General features: G+C 54.4%; 1 protein-coding gene across 1 annotated transcript; it reads left to right on the top strand.

Moving 5' to 3' along the window:
• Positions 1-707: 707 nt before the first annotated feature.
• On the top strand, positions 708-15,611 carry ZNF276 (zinc finger protein 276). Its single transcript, XM_082862279.1, has 11 exons — positions 708-972; positions 5,429-5,732; positions 5,986-6,032; positions 6,125-6,571; positions 7,514-7,592; positions 8,785-8,868; positions 13,476-13,586; positions 13,667-13,742; positions 13,915-14,032; positions 15,180-15,279; positions 15,355-15,611. The coding sequence occupies exons 1-11, from the start codon at positions 756-758 to the stop codon at positions 15,593-15,595; spliced, it is 1,824 nt and encodes a 607-aa protein (XP_082718405.1). The 5' UTR covers positions 708-755; the 3' UTR covers positions 15,596-15,611.
• The last annotated feature ends 275 nt before the right edge of the window (positions 15,612-15,886 follow it).

The following is a 15,886-nucleotide window of genomic DNA, read 5'->3' as shown; positions in this document are numbered from 1 at the left end:
GGAACGCGGCGTGCGCGGGCTCAGGTGCCGCCCGAGCCCCGGACCGCCGGAAAAGGCGGTACCGACGTGAGGCCACTTCCGGCAGCCCTGCCTCCCGACGCGCGGCGCGCTCCGCTCCTGGGGCCGAAGGGGCGGAGGTGGGGGGGACGGAACTCTGAAATAACCTCCTCCCGCAGTTGCCACGACAGTGTAAGTGCAACTACCGATGCCATCACTCCTTGTCGGTGACAGGTCAACCGCGTACGCCCCCGCCCCTTGCCCTCGTCGTGCCGTGCTGCCCTGCCCTCCTCACTCCGCCCCTCCCCTCCTCAGTCCGCTCCTCCCCTCGTTGCCCCGCCCCTCCTCGTACGCTTCTCCCATCCCCTCCTCCCTTTCTCGCCACTCCCCTCCCGCTGTCAATCCGTCCAATCCCTGTTTCCTCACCCTCCTCGCCCCCATCACTCGCCCCGCCCCTCCCTCCTCGCCCCGCCCCGCTGCCAGTGAGTCCTGCGGAGCCGAACGGCGGAGTCGAACTGAACGAGCGAGCACAGTCCAACCTAGCGGACGAGAGGCTCCGGGCAGAGCAACACCTAGCCCTGCCTCTTGGCCCGGCTAACCGAGCGGGGCCGAGCGGGGCCGAGCGGGGCCGAGCGAGGAGGAACGGGGCGGAGCGCCGGGCCGAGCAGGGCCGGGCGGGGCCGGGCGGAGCCGAGCGGGGCCGAACGGAATCGGACGGGGCGGAGCTCCGGGGCCGAGCTCAAGCCGCCGCCACAGCGATGAAGCGGGACCGGCTCGGGCGCTTCCTGTCGCCCGGGGTGTCCGGGCAGCGCGGGAGCTCCGGTGGCGGCAGCTGTGGCGGCGGCCGGCCCCGGGGCCGCCCGTCCCGCAGCGGTCCCGACGTGGCCGACGCGGCGGCTTTGGTGGCTGCGCGGCTGGGCTGGGGCCCGACGCGGGCCTGCGCGGACGCGGGCGAGGACGGCGCCGACGAGGCAGGTGGGTCCTGCCGTCCGGGCTCGAGGGGCGGCGGGCGGGGGCCCCTCGTGACCCCCCCGGCTCCCGGTGACTACCCAGCCCCCCATGAACACCCGTCTCTCCGCGACCACCCGGCCCCCGGGGAGCACCGGCCCCCCGAGACCACCCGCTCGCCCCCGCCCCCCGCGACAACCTGGCCCAGGGTGCCTTGGCTCCTCAGAAAGCGGACTAGGCCTCCCCGCCTGGAGGGAGCGAGGCGGTCTCCGCGGCGGACGCCGCAGCTGCGCGGGGTGATGTTTCGCAAGACAGCTGTTCCGACTCTGAGCTGGCGCCGACTCTGAGCTCGCTGAGTAACTAGTCCTCAAGTCCTGCCGTCTGTCGGGCAGGCCTGGGTTTCAGTCGTGGTCTTGCCCTGTGCTCTTCGGATAATGGCTTCATCTGGTCTGGGCCTCAGCTTCCTCTTCGTTAAAACAGAACCAAGAGGGTTTAAGAGGGTTAAGTGTAGGAGTGCCGGGGCCCCCTCCTGGCAGGCGGTATGGGCGTTAATATGCACTTTGCCTTCGTGTAATGCCTTTGCCCCCTCGAGGAGGACTTCACGCTTCTCTCATGTAGTCCTCCCCCGGGGCAGAGAGGGAGGTGGCATCATCTGCACTTGCAGACCGGAGACCCCCGGAGAAGCAGAGCATGGACGTGCTCTTTCAGTTCTGGTCGCAGGAGGGTGATGTGAAGAGGAATGAAGTTTCCAGCTTAGTTTATGAAGTGCCGTAGCTGTGGAGGCATTTATTTATTTACTCATACTTTCTTTTTTATTATTATTTTTTGGGGGGGGGATTTTTTGAGGTATAATTGGCACATAACATGATATTGGTTTCAGGTGTACTAGGTAACATCCATCACCACTTGTACTTAGAAGTTGTTTTCCCTTCTAAGTTCTCTAAGATGAGAACTTTTAGGATCTACTTTTAAGATCTCAGCAATTTTCAAATATACAACGCAGTATTGTGCTGAAGTATCTGTAGTTACCGTACTGTGTAGCACATGCCAGGACTTATAACTGGAAGTCGGTACCTTCTGACCACTTCATGCCTTTCACTCACCACCCCACTCCCCTTCTCTGGCAACCACTAATATGTTTTCTGTAACTATTAGTTCAGGATTTTTTCTTTCTTTGGATTCTACGTATTAGTAAGATCATATGGTATTCATCTTCCTCCATCTGACTTACTTCACTTGGTGTAATGCCATTAAGGTCCATCCATGTTGTTGGAAATGGCAGAATTTTCTCACCTTTTCGTGGCTGAGTAAATATTCCTTTGTGTATATGTACCACAGTTTCTTTAAACATTTACCCGTTGGTGGACACTTTGGTTGTTCCCATACCTTGGCAGTTATAAATAATGCTGCAGTGAGTACAGGGGTGCATATATCTTTTCAAGTTAGTGTTTTCATTTCCTTAGGATAAACACCCAGCACTGGAATTGCTGGACCGTGTAGTAGTTCTGTTTTTAACTTTTTGAGGAACCTCTATACTGTTTCCATAGTGGCTGCACCAATTTACATTCCCATCAACAGTGCGCAAGGGTTCACTTTTCTCCACACCCTCACGGACACTTGTTATTACTTGACTTTTTGGTGATGGCCATTCTGACAGTTGGGAGTGATATCTCATTGTGGTTTTAATTTGCATTTCTCTGATGATTAGTGATGTTGCGCACCTTTCCATGCACCTGTTGGTTATCTATGCCTTCTTTGGGAAGAGGTCTCTTCAGATCCTCTGCTCATTTTTAAAATCAGATTATTTGTGCTCTTATTATAGTGTTGTATGAGTTCTTTACATATTTTGATTATTAACCCCTTATCAGATACATGATTGGCAAACTGTTTTTCCTATTCAGTAGGTTGCCTTTTCATTTTGTTGGTGGTTTCCTTTGCTGTGCAGAAGCTTTTTAGTTTGACATAGGCCCATTTGTTTATTTTTGCTTTTGTTACCTTTGCTTTTGGTGTCAATCCAAAAAGTCATCTCCAAGACCCATGTCAAGGAGCTTACCTTTATGTTTTCTTCTATGAAGGAGTTTTATGCTTTCAGGTCTTTGAAACCTGTAATACATTTGAGTTTATCTTGAGTATGGTATAAGGTGGTGGTCTAGTTTCATTGTTTTGCATATGGCTGTCCAGTTTTCCCAACACCATTTTTTTTTGAATTTTATTTTTTTATACAGCAGGTTTTTATTAGTTATCCATTTTATACATATTAGTGTATATATGTCAATCCCAATCTCCCAGTCCCAGCACCATTTATTGAAGAGACTGTTCTTTCCCCATTGTATGTTCTTGGCTCATTTGTTGTAAACTAATTGGCTCTGTACACATGAATTTATTTCTGGGCTCTCTATTCTGTTTTATTAGCTTACATGTCTATTTTTATGTTAACACTGTACTGTTTTGATTACTGTAGCTTTGTAGTATAGTTTGAAGTCATGTCTCTGTGATCATGCCTCCATATAGTTTGAAATGTTGCCTCCAGCTTTGTTCTTGTTTCTCAGGATTGCTTTGGCTATTCATGGTTTGTTTTTTGTTTTTTTTTTTGGTTCCATATAAATTTTAAGATTTTTGTATTTTTGTGAAAAATACCAGTGGGATTTTGATAGGGGTTGCTTTAAATTTGTAGATGGCTTTGGGGAGTGTAAACATTTTAGCAATATTAATTCTCCCAACCCACGAGCATGGACTGTCTTTATTTGTGTTTTCAGTTTCTTTCTTCAGTGTCTTATAGTTGTCAGTGTACAGGTCTTTCACCTCCTTGGTTAAATTTATTCCTAAGGATTTTATTCTTTTTGACACAATTATAAATCCGGTTGTTTTCTTAATTTTTAATAGTTTGTGAGTATTTAAAAGTCAGCCGATTTTTGTATACTGATTTTATATTCTACAACCTCACTGACTTTGTTTATTCTAACAGTTTTTTTGGTGGGGTCTTACAGAGTTTTCTATATATAATATCATGTGCAAATAGAGGTTGTTTTACTTCTTTCTTTATGATTTGGGTGGTTTTTATTTTTCTTGTCTAATTGCTCTGGCCAGGACTTCCAGTACTATGTTGAATAAAAATGGTGAGAGTGGGCATCCTTGCTTTGTTCCTGGTCTTAGAGGAAAGCTTTTAGCTCTTCACCATTGAGTATGATGTTAGCTCTGGGCTTGTCATATATGGCTTTTATTATGTTGTGGTACTTTCTGTCTGTACACAATTTATTGAGGTTTTTATCGTGAATGGATGTTGAATTTTGTGAAACATTTCTTCTGCATTTATTGAGATGATTGTATGATTTTTATTTTTTACTTTGTTAATGTGTGTCACATGGATTGGTTTGGGGAGGTTGAGCCAGCCTTGCATCCCTGGAATAAATCCCAACTGATCATTGTGCATGATCTTTTATTTACTTATTTATTTATTTATTTAATTTATATATTTTTTGGTTGCATCGGGTCTTGGTTGTGGCACACGGGATCTTTCGTTGCGATGTGCGGGCTTCTCTCTAGTTGTGGCATGCAGGCTCCAGAGTGCATGGACTCTGTAGTTGTGGCACGTGGGCTTCAGAGCGTGTGGGCTCTGTAGTTGTGGCGCTGGGCTCAGTAGTTGTGGTGTGCGGGCTTAGTTGCCCCATGGCATGTGGGATCTTAGTTCCCCAACCAGGGATCAAACCCGTGTGCCCTGCATTGGAAGGCGGATTCTTAACCACTGGACCACCAGGGAAGTCTCCACGATCTTTTAAATTAATTGTTGAATTCAGTTTGCTGTTATTTTGTTGAAGATTTTTACATCTACGTTCATTAGGTATATTGGCCTGTAATTTTCTTTTCTTGTTGTGTCCTTGTCTGGTTTTAGTATCAGAGTAATACTGGCCTTGTTGGGCTTCCCTGGTGGCACAGCGGTTAAGAATCTGCCTGCCAAAGCAGGGGACACAGGTTTGAGCCCTGGTCCGGGAAGATCCCACAAGCTGCAGAGCAACTCAGCCCTTGTGCCACAACTACTGAGCCTGTGCTCTAGAGCCTGCAAGCCACAACTACTAAGGCCACGTGTCACAATTTCCGAAGCCCGTGTGCCTAGAGCCCGTGCACCGCAATGGAGAGCCGCCCCCGGCTCGCTGCAACTAGAGAAAGCCGTGCACAGCAACAAAGACCCAACAGAGCCAAAAAAAAAAAACAAACAAAAAACTGGTCTTGTTTTGGAGGCATTTAGAATTCTTTGAAAGGTTTTCTAGCCCAGAAGGCTCTCCACTGGCCATTCTCCCCAAAGGCTGTGTATTCGCCTCGGAGACCGGAGCCAGAGGCCTGCCTTTGGCCCAGACCTGCGCCTGTGTTTAAGGGGCATGTCTGGGTAGGCCCCGCTCCAGGAGCTGGGAGGCTGGCGGAGTGTGGGCCTCACCTCCCCTGGGAGCTGTCTTGCATGCCTGACTTCATGTTTCCTGTGCTTGCCCAGGAACGGCCCGGGCCCTGGCCATGGGGCACTGTCGCCTCTGTCACGGGAAGTTCTCCTCCCGGAGTCTCCGCAGCATCTCTGGCAGGGCGCCTGGGGAGAGCTCAGAAAGACCGGCCCCTGGGGACCGTGTTTTTGTCCGGGACTTCCAGCGCCTCCTGGGGGTGGCCGTCCACCAGGACCCGGCTCTGTCCCAGTTTGTCTGCAAGAACTGCCACACCCAGTTCTACCAGTGCCACGGCCTCCTCACGTCTTTCCTGCAGAGAGTCAACGTCCCCCCCACGGGCCGCCGGAAGCCTTGTGCAAAGTAGGCGCCCTCCCTCGTTCGCTGGGGGCGTGCAGGAGACCCCACAAGCGGGCCGCATGGGCACAGGGCGGCCCGGGTGGGAGCCTCCGCAAGGGGAGCCCATCATGGCGGGTGAGGCAGACGCTCGTGAGCACCAGTGCGACGGGTGTGTGGGCGGGGGGCCCAGCGGGCGGCCTCGGAGGAGAGGGCTCAGACTGCACGCGGAGCGGCGGGCCCACTCCTGCTCTCAGTGGGCGGCGCTGCTCCTTTGCAGGGTCGGTGTGCAGCCTCGGACGGGGGCGGAGGAGGGAGCGTGTGTGGGTGAGTGCACCCCCGGGGTGGGGCGCGGGGTGGGCGGGGTGGGAGGTGCGCGTGCTCACCGGCCATGGGCTGGCGTCTCTGCCTCTCCTCAGTGGACCTGATCGCTTCGAGCCCCCAGGGCCTGCGTGGCTTGGTGGGGTGGGTGCACGGACACGCGGCCGGCTGCGGGGCCCTGCCCAGCCTCCAGAGGACCCTGTCCTCCGAGTACTGTGGCATCGTCCGGGCCGTGTGGGGCTGTGACCGAGGGCACGACTACACCATGGACGCCGACTCCAGCTGCGGGGCCCTCTTGCTGGACGGCACCTTGGGCGTCAGGCGGACGTGGGACAAGGATTTGGCCCCAGGGCTCCCCCGGCATCGGGGGTCCAGCCCCAGCGGGGCTGCCCCTCAGAGCTCCCAGGGCAGAGCGATCGCCGCCGGGGCCGAGACCGAGACGCTGCCCAGCACGGACACAGCCCGGCCTCCTTCAGATGGCGACCCAGTGGGGCCTGGGCCAGGCCCCCCGCCTCAGCCAAGCCTCCCCCAAAGCGGGGCCCCAGGTAGGAGGCGCCTCTGGGCTGTCTGACCAGGATTCCTAGTCCTGGGCCAGGCAGAGCCCTCGACAGGAAGCGTGTGTTGGGGCGGTGGCTGCGGTGTCGTGCGTGGAGGGGCCAGGGTAATGCCGGGGGCCGCCTCACGGCCATCTGACAGCAGAGAGGCCGAGGACCCTGTTCCAGCGCTTTCTGTGACGGCACACTCGTCTGCCCTCCAGGCTTCCTCTAAGCCTGCATGGGCCCAGGGCACAGAGGGTGGAAGAGGACGGGGGCCTCGTGGGGCCCGACGGCGGTTGGTGTCTGAGGCTGTCCTGAGCCAGCTGCAGGTCACTCCCTGGGCCTCAGCCGGCGCCCAGTGGGACCAGTGTGGACAGGCTGCTCTGGGCGGCCCCTCCTTCGGGGCCCGATCCCACGGCACTGTGGGTTGGGCGCAGCTGTTCGCAGACGTCGTGTTCGGAGGGCCAGGCTGGCTTCCGACCGCGTCCCTCGGCCTCCATGTGGGCGCCTGTTGCCGTGTGGGCACCAGGCTGCCCCGTGTGCTGACCCTCAGCCACCGGACGGCTCAGAGTGAGGGCGACGCTGGTGTCGGAGGGGAGAGACTTGTGCTTCACGGTTCTTAGAACTGCTTGCGTTTCTAAACTGTGTGCCTGCAGTACTTGGATAACAGTGATTTTTTTAAATGTCCCAAAACATCCACAAAGTACAAGGCATCCCATCCCAAAGCGGCTGGATCCGAACCCCTGGGGAGGGGCTGGGCTTGCTGGTGTTGCTACTGTTGGCTGGACATGGGGGTGGCCCGGCGCTGGGGCCACCCCCATGTGCGGGATGGGTTTGGGAGGTGAGTGACTTGGAGGCAGGGGGACCCCAGGCTCCCCATCGTCCTTGCGGGGAGCACCCCTGGCTGTCTGGGGGTGACGGGTGACTGGAGTCTTGTTCTTTGTTTCTCAGGGCAGTTGGGTGAGAAGCAGGTTCCCTCTCCAACCTCGGATGATCGGGTAAAAGACGAGTTCAGTGACCTTTCTGAGGGGTGAGAGAAGAGCGGGTTTACATAGCCTAAAATTCCTCCTTGGAAACCAAGCGCCGCCATCCCGGGGCCGGCAGCCTGGGTCTCGGCCGGCCTCCCCGCTTTCTCTGTTGGGAGGAGGGGAGCGGCGGGGGGTGCTTCTAGGCTTCCGTTCCTGACTGGGGGCTCCTGGGTCCCCGGGGCACCGCAGACCTGATGGAGCTGCAGGGGGCCTGGCCAGGGTGGTATGGAAGTTACTCTGCTCAGATGGTCCTCTGGCTGGTCCTTTGCTGCTGCCGCTTGTCTCGCCCTCCAAGGCCTGAGTTTTGAGCCAACCCCAGACATTACTAGAACAGAAGCCAGCCTCTGGCCTCTATCATGATGTGCTGGTGACGTGGGGGTGGAGGCTTCCTACAGGAGGACAAACTTTCCTGGAAGGGGCACCTGTTTGCTCCTGGGGCCACCCCCCGGGCTCCAAGACCAAACCTTTCGGGATGGAGGCCGCACGCCAGCCAGCCTTCCCACCCTGCCCTGCGAGCTCTGGCTGGACTGCAGATGCACTCTTGTCCAAACAAGTAGAAGGACAGCGTGACTTTGGTGCCAGTGACGGATGACCCAGGTGCTGGAGGAACCCCACCGTGTGTGCCACAAACTCCCCCGGGGTCAGGAGGCCGTGGCTGTTCCGTAGCCACCAGCCAGCCTTGGGCCTTTCTCTGTGGGGAGTGTGGCAGCTGGGCTCTGTCCGCTGCCCAGCAGAGCCTGTGTAGTGACTCACACTTCAGGGTAAAGGTTACAGACGTACAGATGTTTTTTTGGCCTTTGTGACCTTTGAGATGACTGACAGCTGATCTCTCATCCTGGCAGGTGCTCACAGTTATGGGGGTGAGGTGACATTCTAAAAGCCCACTTCCTGAGAAGCCCGCCTCTTCTGAGGGTCTTCACCCCCTGCCTCGGGCCCCAGTAGAGAGGCTCTTTGGGAGATCGGGGTCCTGGTGTCATGATGAGAAGTGTGGCTTACACGGGATCGTCAGCTTGTGACCCTGGCTGGCGTGCCCTTGCTGTTAGGAGATGGGATTGGAGACTTGGGAATTTTAGGCCTTTTGAGGAGAGCTAAGACGTGCAGTGTGGGGATCCACAGGGTGCCTTTAGACAGGAAGTTTCACTGGCTCCGTCACCGGCCCCAGAGCTTTGCTAAAGGTTCTCTCTTCTCTCCTAGAGACTTCCTGAGTGAAGACGAAAATGATAAGAAGCAGAATACCCAGTCCTCAGACGAGTCCTTTGAGCCCTACCCAGAAAAGAAGTAAGGGGGACAGTGGTGCTGTAAGCTCGCGGGATGTGGGAGGTGTCCAGTGGGTGACTGGAGACGTGCGTCTGCCCTGGGGGGCAGCGGGGACTGGACGGAAGCTCGCTGCCCCCGTCTGCCTCGCTCAGCACATGCTTTCTGCTTCTCTGATGGCCTGACCTCCCAAGCTCGGCACAGTGTGGCTTCTGGGTGACCCGGGAGGACCTGCCCAGTTCAGCGCAGGGACCTGGCCTGGCGTCACCCTGGGGGGCAGCAGCCAGCTGTGCGAGGAGCCCTGGGGATGTGACCCCGCCACCCACCTGCGTCTGCTGTCGGCCCCACTTTCCCGGCTCATCATCTGCTCTCGGGTCCGCCTCTGGCTCTGATTGCCACACCACTTCCTCGTTGAGGCAGCCTGCCCCCTGCTCGGCTTTGTGTCCTCTCTCCATTAGAACACGGGGTCGTGGCAGAGAAGGCCGTTTTCACTTGTGTCACCCTGTGCCCAGGAACACCCCAAACACCTCCAGTTAGTAGATGCCCAGCCTGGGCCTCTGACGTGGAACAAAATCTCAGGAGCACCACACCATCAGCCGGGAAAGCACAAAACAAAACAGAGAAGCAAAAGCATGGCTTCCTTTTCTGCTTTAAGCTCCCGTGTGGGCAGTGTGGGTAGAGAGACAGGAGAGGAGGCGGCTCAGGAGATCCCAGTCAGCGTGTGGGGCTGGCTGAGTCACGAGCCCTCGAGCAGGCCTGAGTGGACACACGCTGCCTGGGGCCAAGGGGGGCGTCAGGCGGGCTAGGTTGGGGAGACCACACCTGCTTCCACGGTGCCGCCCGGGGCTGCGGCAGGAGCCCCCGCTCCCCACCCTGAACTCCACGAACCCACCTCTTACGTACTGCTGCCCAGCAGGCCTGGGGCCACTGGTGTGGGGACGGGGACACCTGCCGTGTCCCTGGGTTTCCAGGAGGCCCCTGGGAGGGCACACAGACACATGCTGTAGGACAGGACACACAAGGTATGTGTTCAGAGGCCTGTGGGAGGTGGGACTGGGCGGCAGTGGGCTGGCGGAAGCTCTGGGCTCAGCCCTGACGGCCTCAGGTGCCATGATGTGAGTGCCAGCTGACGTCCTAGGATGGGGCCTCTGAGCAGCCGTGGTCCATGTGACCTTGCAGCAGCCGTGCCTGTCGGGGTCCGCAGCCAGGCGGCAGGGGCCAGGGCTCCAGCAGGAAGCGGGAGAGAAGGAGCCTGAGCGGCGATGGGAAGGAAGGGCGCCGGCAGCCCCGAGTTGGGCGCTGTGAGCACGGTCCTCCTGCGTCTGCAGGGACCTCAACCCCTCGTCCTTCACGGACTCACCTGAGACACCTGTGGGCTCTCTGAAGCCTCCTGCTCTCAAGAAACGTGTAATCCTCTGCAAGCACTGGTTACGGTTCAGCTCTGACTGGGTGCCCAAGCCACACAGCAGAGGAGGAGGGTGGAGGCCAGGACCGTGGCCAGGCCGGAAGAGCAGTTATTAGACAAAAGGAGAAGCAGCCTGTACAGTTGTTGAGAAGGTTCTTGTTAATGCACTGTTTAAAGAGGAGGACAGCTGTTTATGTTTTTTATTTATTTATTTATTTTTGCTGTGTTGGGTCTTCGTTTCTGTGCGAGGGCTTTCTCTAGTTGTGGCAAGCGGGGACCACTCTTCGTCGCGGTGCGTGGGCCTCTCACTATTGCGGCCTCCCCTGCTGCGGAGCGCAGGCTCAGTAGTTGTGGCTCACGGGCCCAGCCGCTCTGTGGCACGCGGGATCCTCCCAAACCAGGGCTCGAACCCGTGTCCCCTGCATTAGCAGGCAGACTCTCAACCACTGCGCCTCCAGGGGAGCCCTGTTTATATTTTCAATTGTGGTAAAATATACGTAAGAACATATACTGTTTCACCATTTTTAAAACTCGGTGGCATTTAAGTGCTTTCACAGTGTTGTGCGACTGTCACCACTATTTCCAAACTTTTACTATCCCAAGTAGAAACTCTGTCCCCATGAAGCAACGACCTCCCCTCTCCTCCCCACAGGCCCTGGCAACTCCTAATCTAGGTATCCATTCTGGGGACTTCATACAAGTGCAATAACGTGTTATGTGTCCTTTTGCTACGGGCTTCTTCCACTTAGAATAATGTTTTTGAAATTCATCCATGTTGTGATGTGTCAGTTTGATTCCTTTCTATGACTTGAGTAATATTCTATTGTAAAGGGACTTCCCTGGCAGTCTCGTGGTTAAGACTGCACTCTTCCACTGCAGTGGGCATGGGTTTGATCCCTGGTCGGGGAACTAAGATCCTGCATGTGGCATGGTGTGGTCAAAAAAAAAAAAAAATTCTATCGTATGGATGGACCACGTTTTGTTGATCCATTCATCTGTCAATTTTGGTTGTTTATACTTTTTTTGGCTATTGTGAATCATGGTATAAAGACTGTTGTAACAAGTATCTGAGACCCTGTTTTCAATTCTTTGGGTCATATGGTACTTCGAACTTTTTGGGGAACTGCCATACAGTTTTCTACAGCAGCTGCACATTCTACATTTCCTACTAACAGTGTACAGGGGTTCTGATTTCTACACATCCTCACCAATATCTGTTATTTTCTGGGTGTGTGTGTGTTTTAATAGTCATCCTAATGGGTGTGAAGTGGTATCTCGTCATTTTGATTGGCATTTCCCTAGTGATGAGTGATGTAGAGCATCTTTTCACATGCTTGTATCTTCTTTGGAGAAATGTCTATTCAAGTCCTTTGCCCACTTTTTAATTGAGTTGTTTGCTTTTTTGCCATTGAGTTGTATATATTCTCCCTTTTTTCACTCTCTTCATAGTGCCCTTTGGTGCACAAAAAATTATTTTGAAGTCCAATTTACCTGTTTTTACTTTTGTTGGCTGTGCTTTTGGTGTCATATTTAAGAGAAACCATTCCCAAACCTAAGGTCCTAGAGGATTTACCCCTAAGAATTTTAGTTTTAGATCTTTGATCCATTTGAGTTAATTTCTACGTAGGGTGTGAGGTAGGGATCCAGCTCCATTCTTTTGTATGTGGATATTCGGTTGTCCCAGCACCTTTTGTTGAAAAGACTGTCCTTTCCCCCGTGAGTGGTCTTGGCACCTTTGTCAAATCAGTTGATTGTACTTGCAAGGGTTTATTTCTGGTCACTCAATTATTCAGTTGGTCTGTATGTCTGTCTTTTTGCCAGTACCACACAGTTTTGATTATTGTAGCTTTGTAGTAAATTTTGGAATCAGGAAGTTTGAACTCTCCAGTTTTGTTGTCTTTCAAAATTGTGTGGTTATTCAGTGTACCTTGAAATTCTATGTGAAAATTTGTTTTTTTTGTTGTTGTTGTTTTTGTAAAAAACACCATTGGGATTTTGATAGGGATTGAATGTATAGATTGCTTTGGGGGATAACTTCCATCTTTACAATCCATGGGTATGAGATATCTACTTATTTAGGTCTTTAACTTCTTTCAGCAGCATTTTGCAGTTTTCAGTGTACAAGTCTTTCACCTTGGTTAAGTTTATTCCTAAGTGTCTTATTCTTTTTGATGCTATTAAAAATGAATTGTTTTCTTAATTTCCTTTTTGGACTGTTCATTGTTAGTGTATAGAGATAGAACTGGTTTTTCTGTGTTGATTTTCTACCCTGCAATGTTGCTGAATTTATTTTTCTGTGTGGGTTCTTTAGGGTTTTCTACATATAAGATCATGACATCGTGAAGAGGTAATTTTCTTTCTTTTCTAATTTAGATGCCTTTTCTTTTTTTTTTTTTTTTTGCCTACTTGCTGTGGCTAGGACTTCCAGTGTTCTGTTGAGAAGTGGTGAAAATGAGCATCTTTGTCTTGTTCTTGCTTGGTCATCACCGCCAACAGCACGTGAGGCCCACCACCCCCTCTCTCTCTGTTCCTGATCTGAGGAAAAGCTTCCAGTCTTTGACCACCGAGCATGGTGTCAGCTGTGGGCTTGTTGCTATGGCCCTAGAAGTTTCCTTCTATTCCTGACAGATTTCCTTAAACTCCTGGATCTAGAAAGAAAAGTGTGCATGTATCTTTAAGTCTTTGAAGGACACCACAGGGCGGCGGGAAGTTACTGTGTCTGGCCTGGTCCTCTGGGGCCTGCGAGACTGGCTGAAATGCATGACCCCATGTGTGGAGGACAAGGTCCCCGCTGCCCAGGGGCTGTGGAGTGGGGGACGGCAGTGGGCGCAGAGCTCTCTCCTGGCTGCCGTGAGTCTCCCAGCAGGTTCCAGAAGAGTGGATCCTGATCTTTTCTAGCTTAACGATAGTTTTGTTGAGGGACTGACCCCCGAGTCTCCCCTGCCCCACCTTTTTCCATGCTGTCTCCAAAATTATGGTGTTGATATTTCAGACAGGGAGTGAAAGTTGTCATGAAGGCCCACTCCTGTGTCCCGAGGGGGCAGTGCAGCGCCTCCACCTCCCCGAAGAGCTGTTCTAGCTTTGGCGGCCAAGGGTCAATTTGAGGGCCAGCCAGTCAGCACGGGGACTGAAGCAGGTTAGCCCTGGAGGCCCGAGGAGACCCACCTCCCGCAGTGCATATGCAAACAATCAGAAACATCACTGACTGGTGTCCTTTTTCCCCCAGGATCTCTGGTAAGAAGAGTGAAAGCAAAGAAGCCAAGAAGTCAGAAGAACCAAAAATTCGAAAGAAACCTGGGCCCAAGCCGGGCTGGAAGGGCAAGCCGCGCTGTGAGAGGTGAGGGGCCGGGGCCACGCAGCCCGTCGGGGCCACGCAGCCCGTCGGGGCCGCAGCTCCACGTGTGCTCTGCATTGCAGGGAGGAGCTGCCCACCATCTACAAGTGTCCTCACCAGGGCTGCACGGCCGTGTACCGTGGGGCTGACGGCATGAAGGTGAGGGCCCCGGCCCGTGAGGATGGGGGGGAGGCTGGACAGGCCTGCAGTGCTGGGATCTGTTCCTCTGGGGAGAGGAGGGTGCTGAGCGGGGCCTGTGGGAGGGAGGCACGTGCTGTGACCAGGGGTGTCTGCCAGGCCGAGGCACTCAGGTCCCCGGTCCCTCCCGCAGAAGCACGTCAAGGAGCACCACGAGGAGGTCCGGGAGAGGCCCTGCCCGCACCCCGGCTGCAACAAGGTGTTCATGATCGACCGCTACCTGCAGCGCCACGTCAAGCTCATCCACACAGGTGCGTCCCCCCCACCCGCCCCCGTGGACAGGGCTGCCTCCTGGGAAACCGGCGCCGAAGAATCCTGGTGCCTCTCTGTGGGTTTACTGTCGTGTCTTTTTAAATCACTACTTTAAGAAGATGACGTGTGCTTTTTGGATTACAAGTGACCCGCATCCGTTGTAGAAACTGGGGGAGGAAGCACAGTGAAGACAGTGCCCTGCCCTGGTCATCACCACCACCAGCACGTGAGGCCCAGCGCCCCCTTCTCTCTCTGAACATGCGTTCATACCTTGGACTCTTACGTGCCTGGTGCGCGTCGTCGCTGCTTCTGCACAGAAGGCAGCTCTCCCAGACCGCACCCCCTTCTAGATAGATTTGTTCCATCTGTGTCTATGCCTAAGAGAGAGTTTTTCTTGTTTTGAACTTTGTAAAAATGAGTTACTTCACTCAGAATTGACCGTTTAATTGTTGGCGCACATTACTTGTTGGTTCCACAGCGAAACAGTTTTCCTTGTGTTTTTTTGCTCCAAGTGTTCTTGTCTGTGTCTCTAACAAACACAGTAATTCTCTTGGGTTGGGTCAAGCTGTTCTCAGTCTGGATGCCAGTGGTCGTGACCACAAGCAGTTTTTGTTTTTAACACAAAAGAGGTTAGATGTGTGCTATGGGGACGGTTGCCCCTAGTGAGGGAGGAGCCTGCCTGGGAGGCTGGTTCAGGTACTGGTAGATGAGCAGTGGGACGTGCAGTGACGTGGGGCAGGAAGCGTGTGGCAGCTGCCCCACTGGCACGGCCTGCAGTGGAACCACTGGCGTGGGGCGTGACGGTTCAAGTTCTGTTCAAGAGCGTTAAGATTGCCTTTGCAGTGGGTACCCCGCAGAGGGCCCAGCGTGGCGGTGGGTCTTAGAGTAGCAGCAGCTGTCATCAGTCATCTATGAAACCTTGCTCATTTGGCTTCCTCTAAAAATTTGTGCTCAAGGAAATCGGCCTAAAGGGCAAGAAAACAGGCTCCAGGTGAAATGTACACAGTAGCTGGAGAGGAAGCTGCAGCCAGGTGACAATTTCAGGCGACCCGGAGGGCTCTGTATCAGAGCTGTGGCACCTGTAAGGCACTTGGGCACCGAGGGGAGGGTGTCAGGGCCTGTGGTCACTGCCTCTCTGGTCCCCAGAGGTGAGGAACTATATCTGTGACGAGTGTGGGCAGACCTTCAAGCAGCGGAAGCACCTCCTGGTCCACCAAATGCGCCACTCAGGAGCCAAGCCCCTGCAGTAAGTGGGGTGGGGGGTTGGGGGGGGGGGTTCTCCCACCAGCGGTGCCCTGGCTCACCTGCCCCCGGCCCCCAGGTGCGAAGTCTGCGGGTTCCAGTGCCGGCAGCGGGCATCCCTGAAGTACCACATGACCAAGCACAAGGCCGAGACGGAGCTGGACTTTGCCTGCGACCAGTGTGGCCGGCGGTTCGAGAAGGCTCACAACCTCAACGTGCACATGTCCATGGTGCACCCCCTGACGCAGACCCCGGACAAGGCCCCGGAGCCCCCGCCTGGGCCCGCAGCGGGGCAGGCCGTGAAGGCTGAGCCTACCTGAGGGCACACCCGCCCCCGAGCTCAGTGGGCAGTGATGGGGGTTCAGGCCTGACGGCACAGCTCTGCACCCCGACGAGCCTCCACCCCGTGTGCTGGGTGGCAGGGGCTCAGCACACAGCTCACGGGGCCTTGTGGCTTCTGCTCTGGGACCGGCAGTTTCTTCTATAAACAGAGTGACTTGGGGCCAGAGGCAGACTTCAAAGAAATGATTCCTCTTCCCCGCTAATGCAGTCGAGGTTTGTAACCCACTTTTCAGGGCAACGGAGAGCTCCACGTTAACGCTTGTAATAAA

Source organism: Leucopleurus acutus (genome assembly GCF_964270905.1).
Source record: "Leucopleurus acutus genome assembly, chromosome: 20".
Classification (NCBI taxonomy): domain Eukaryota; kingdom Metazoa; phylum Chordata; class Mammalia; order Artiodactyla; family Delphinidae; genus Leucopleurus; species Leucopleurus acutus.
Note: the sequence above shows the minus strand (reverse complement) of the source record. Positions and strands in the feature narration are given on the sequence as shown.

Coding starts and splice junctions, on each gene's coding strand:
- ZNF276 (XM_082862279.1), top strand. CDS start 756: ATGAAGCGGGACCGGCTCGGGCGCTTCCTGTCGCCCGGGGTGTCCGGG. Junction 6,033..6,124: donor GGAGGAGGGAGCGTGTGTGG/GTGAGTGCACCC, acceptor GCCTCTCCTCAG/TGGACCTGATCGCTTCGAGC. Junction 15,280..15,354: donor TCAGGAGCCAAGCCCCTGCA/GTAAGTGGGGTG, acceptor CCCGGCCCCCAG/GTGCGAAGTCTGCGGGTTCC.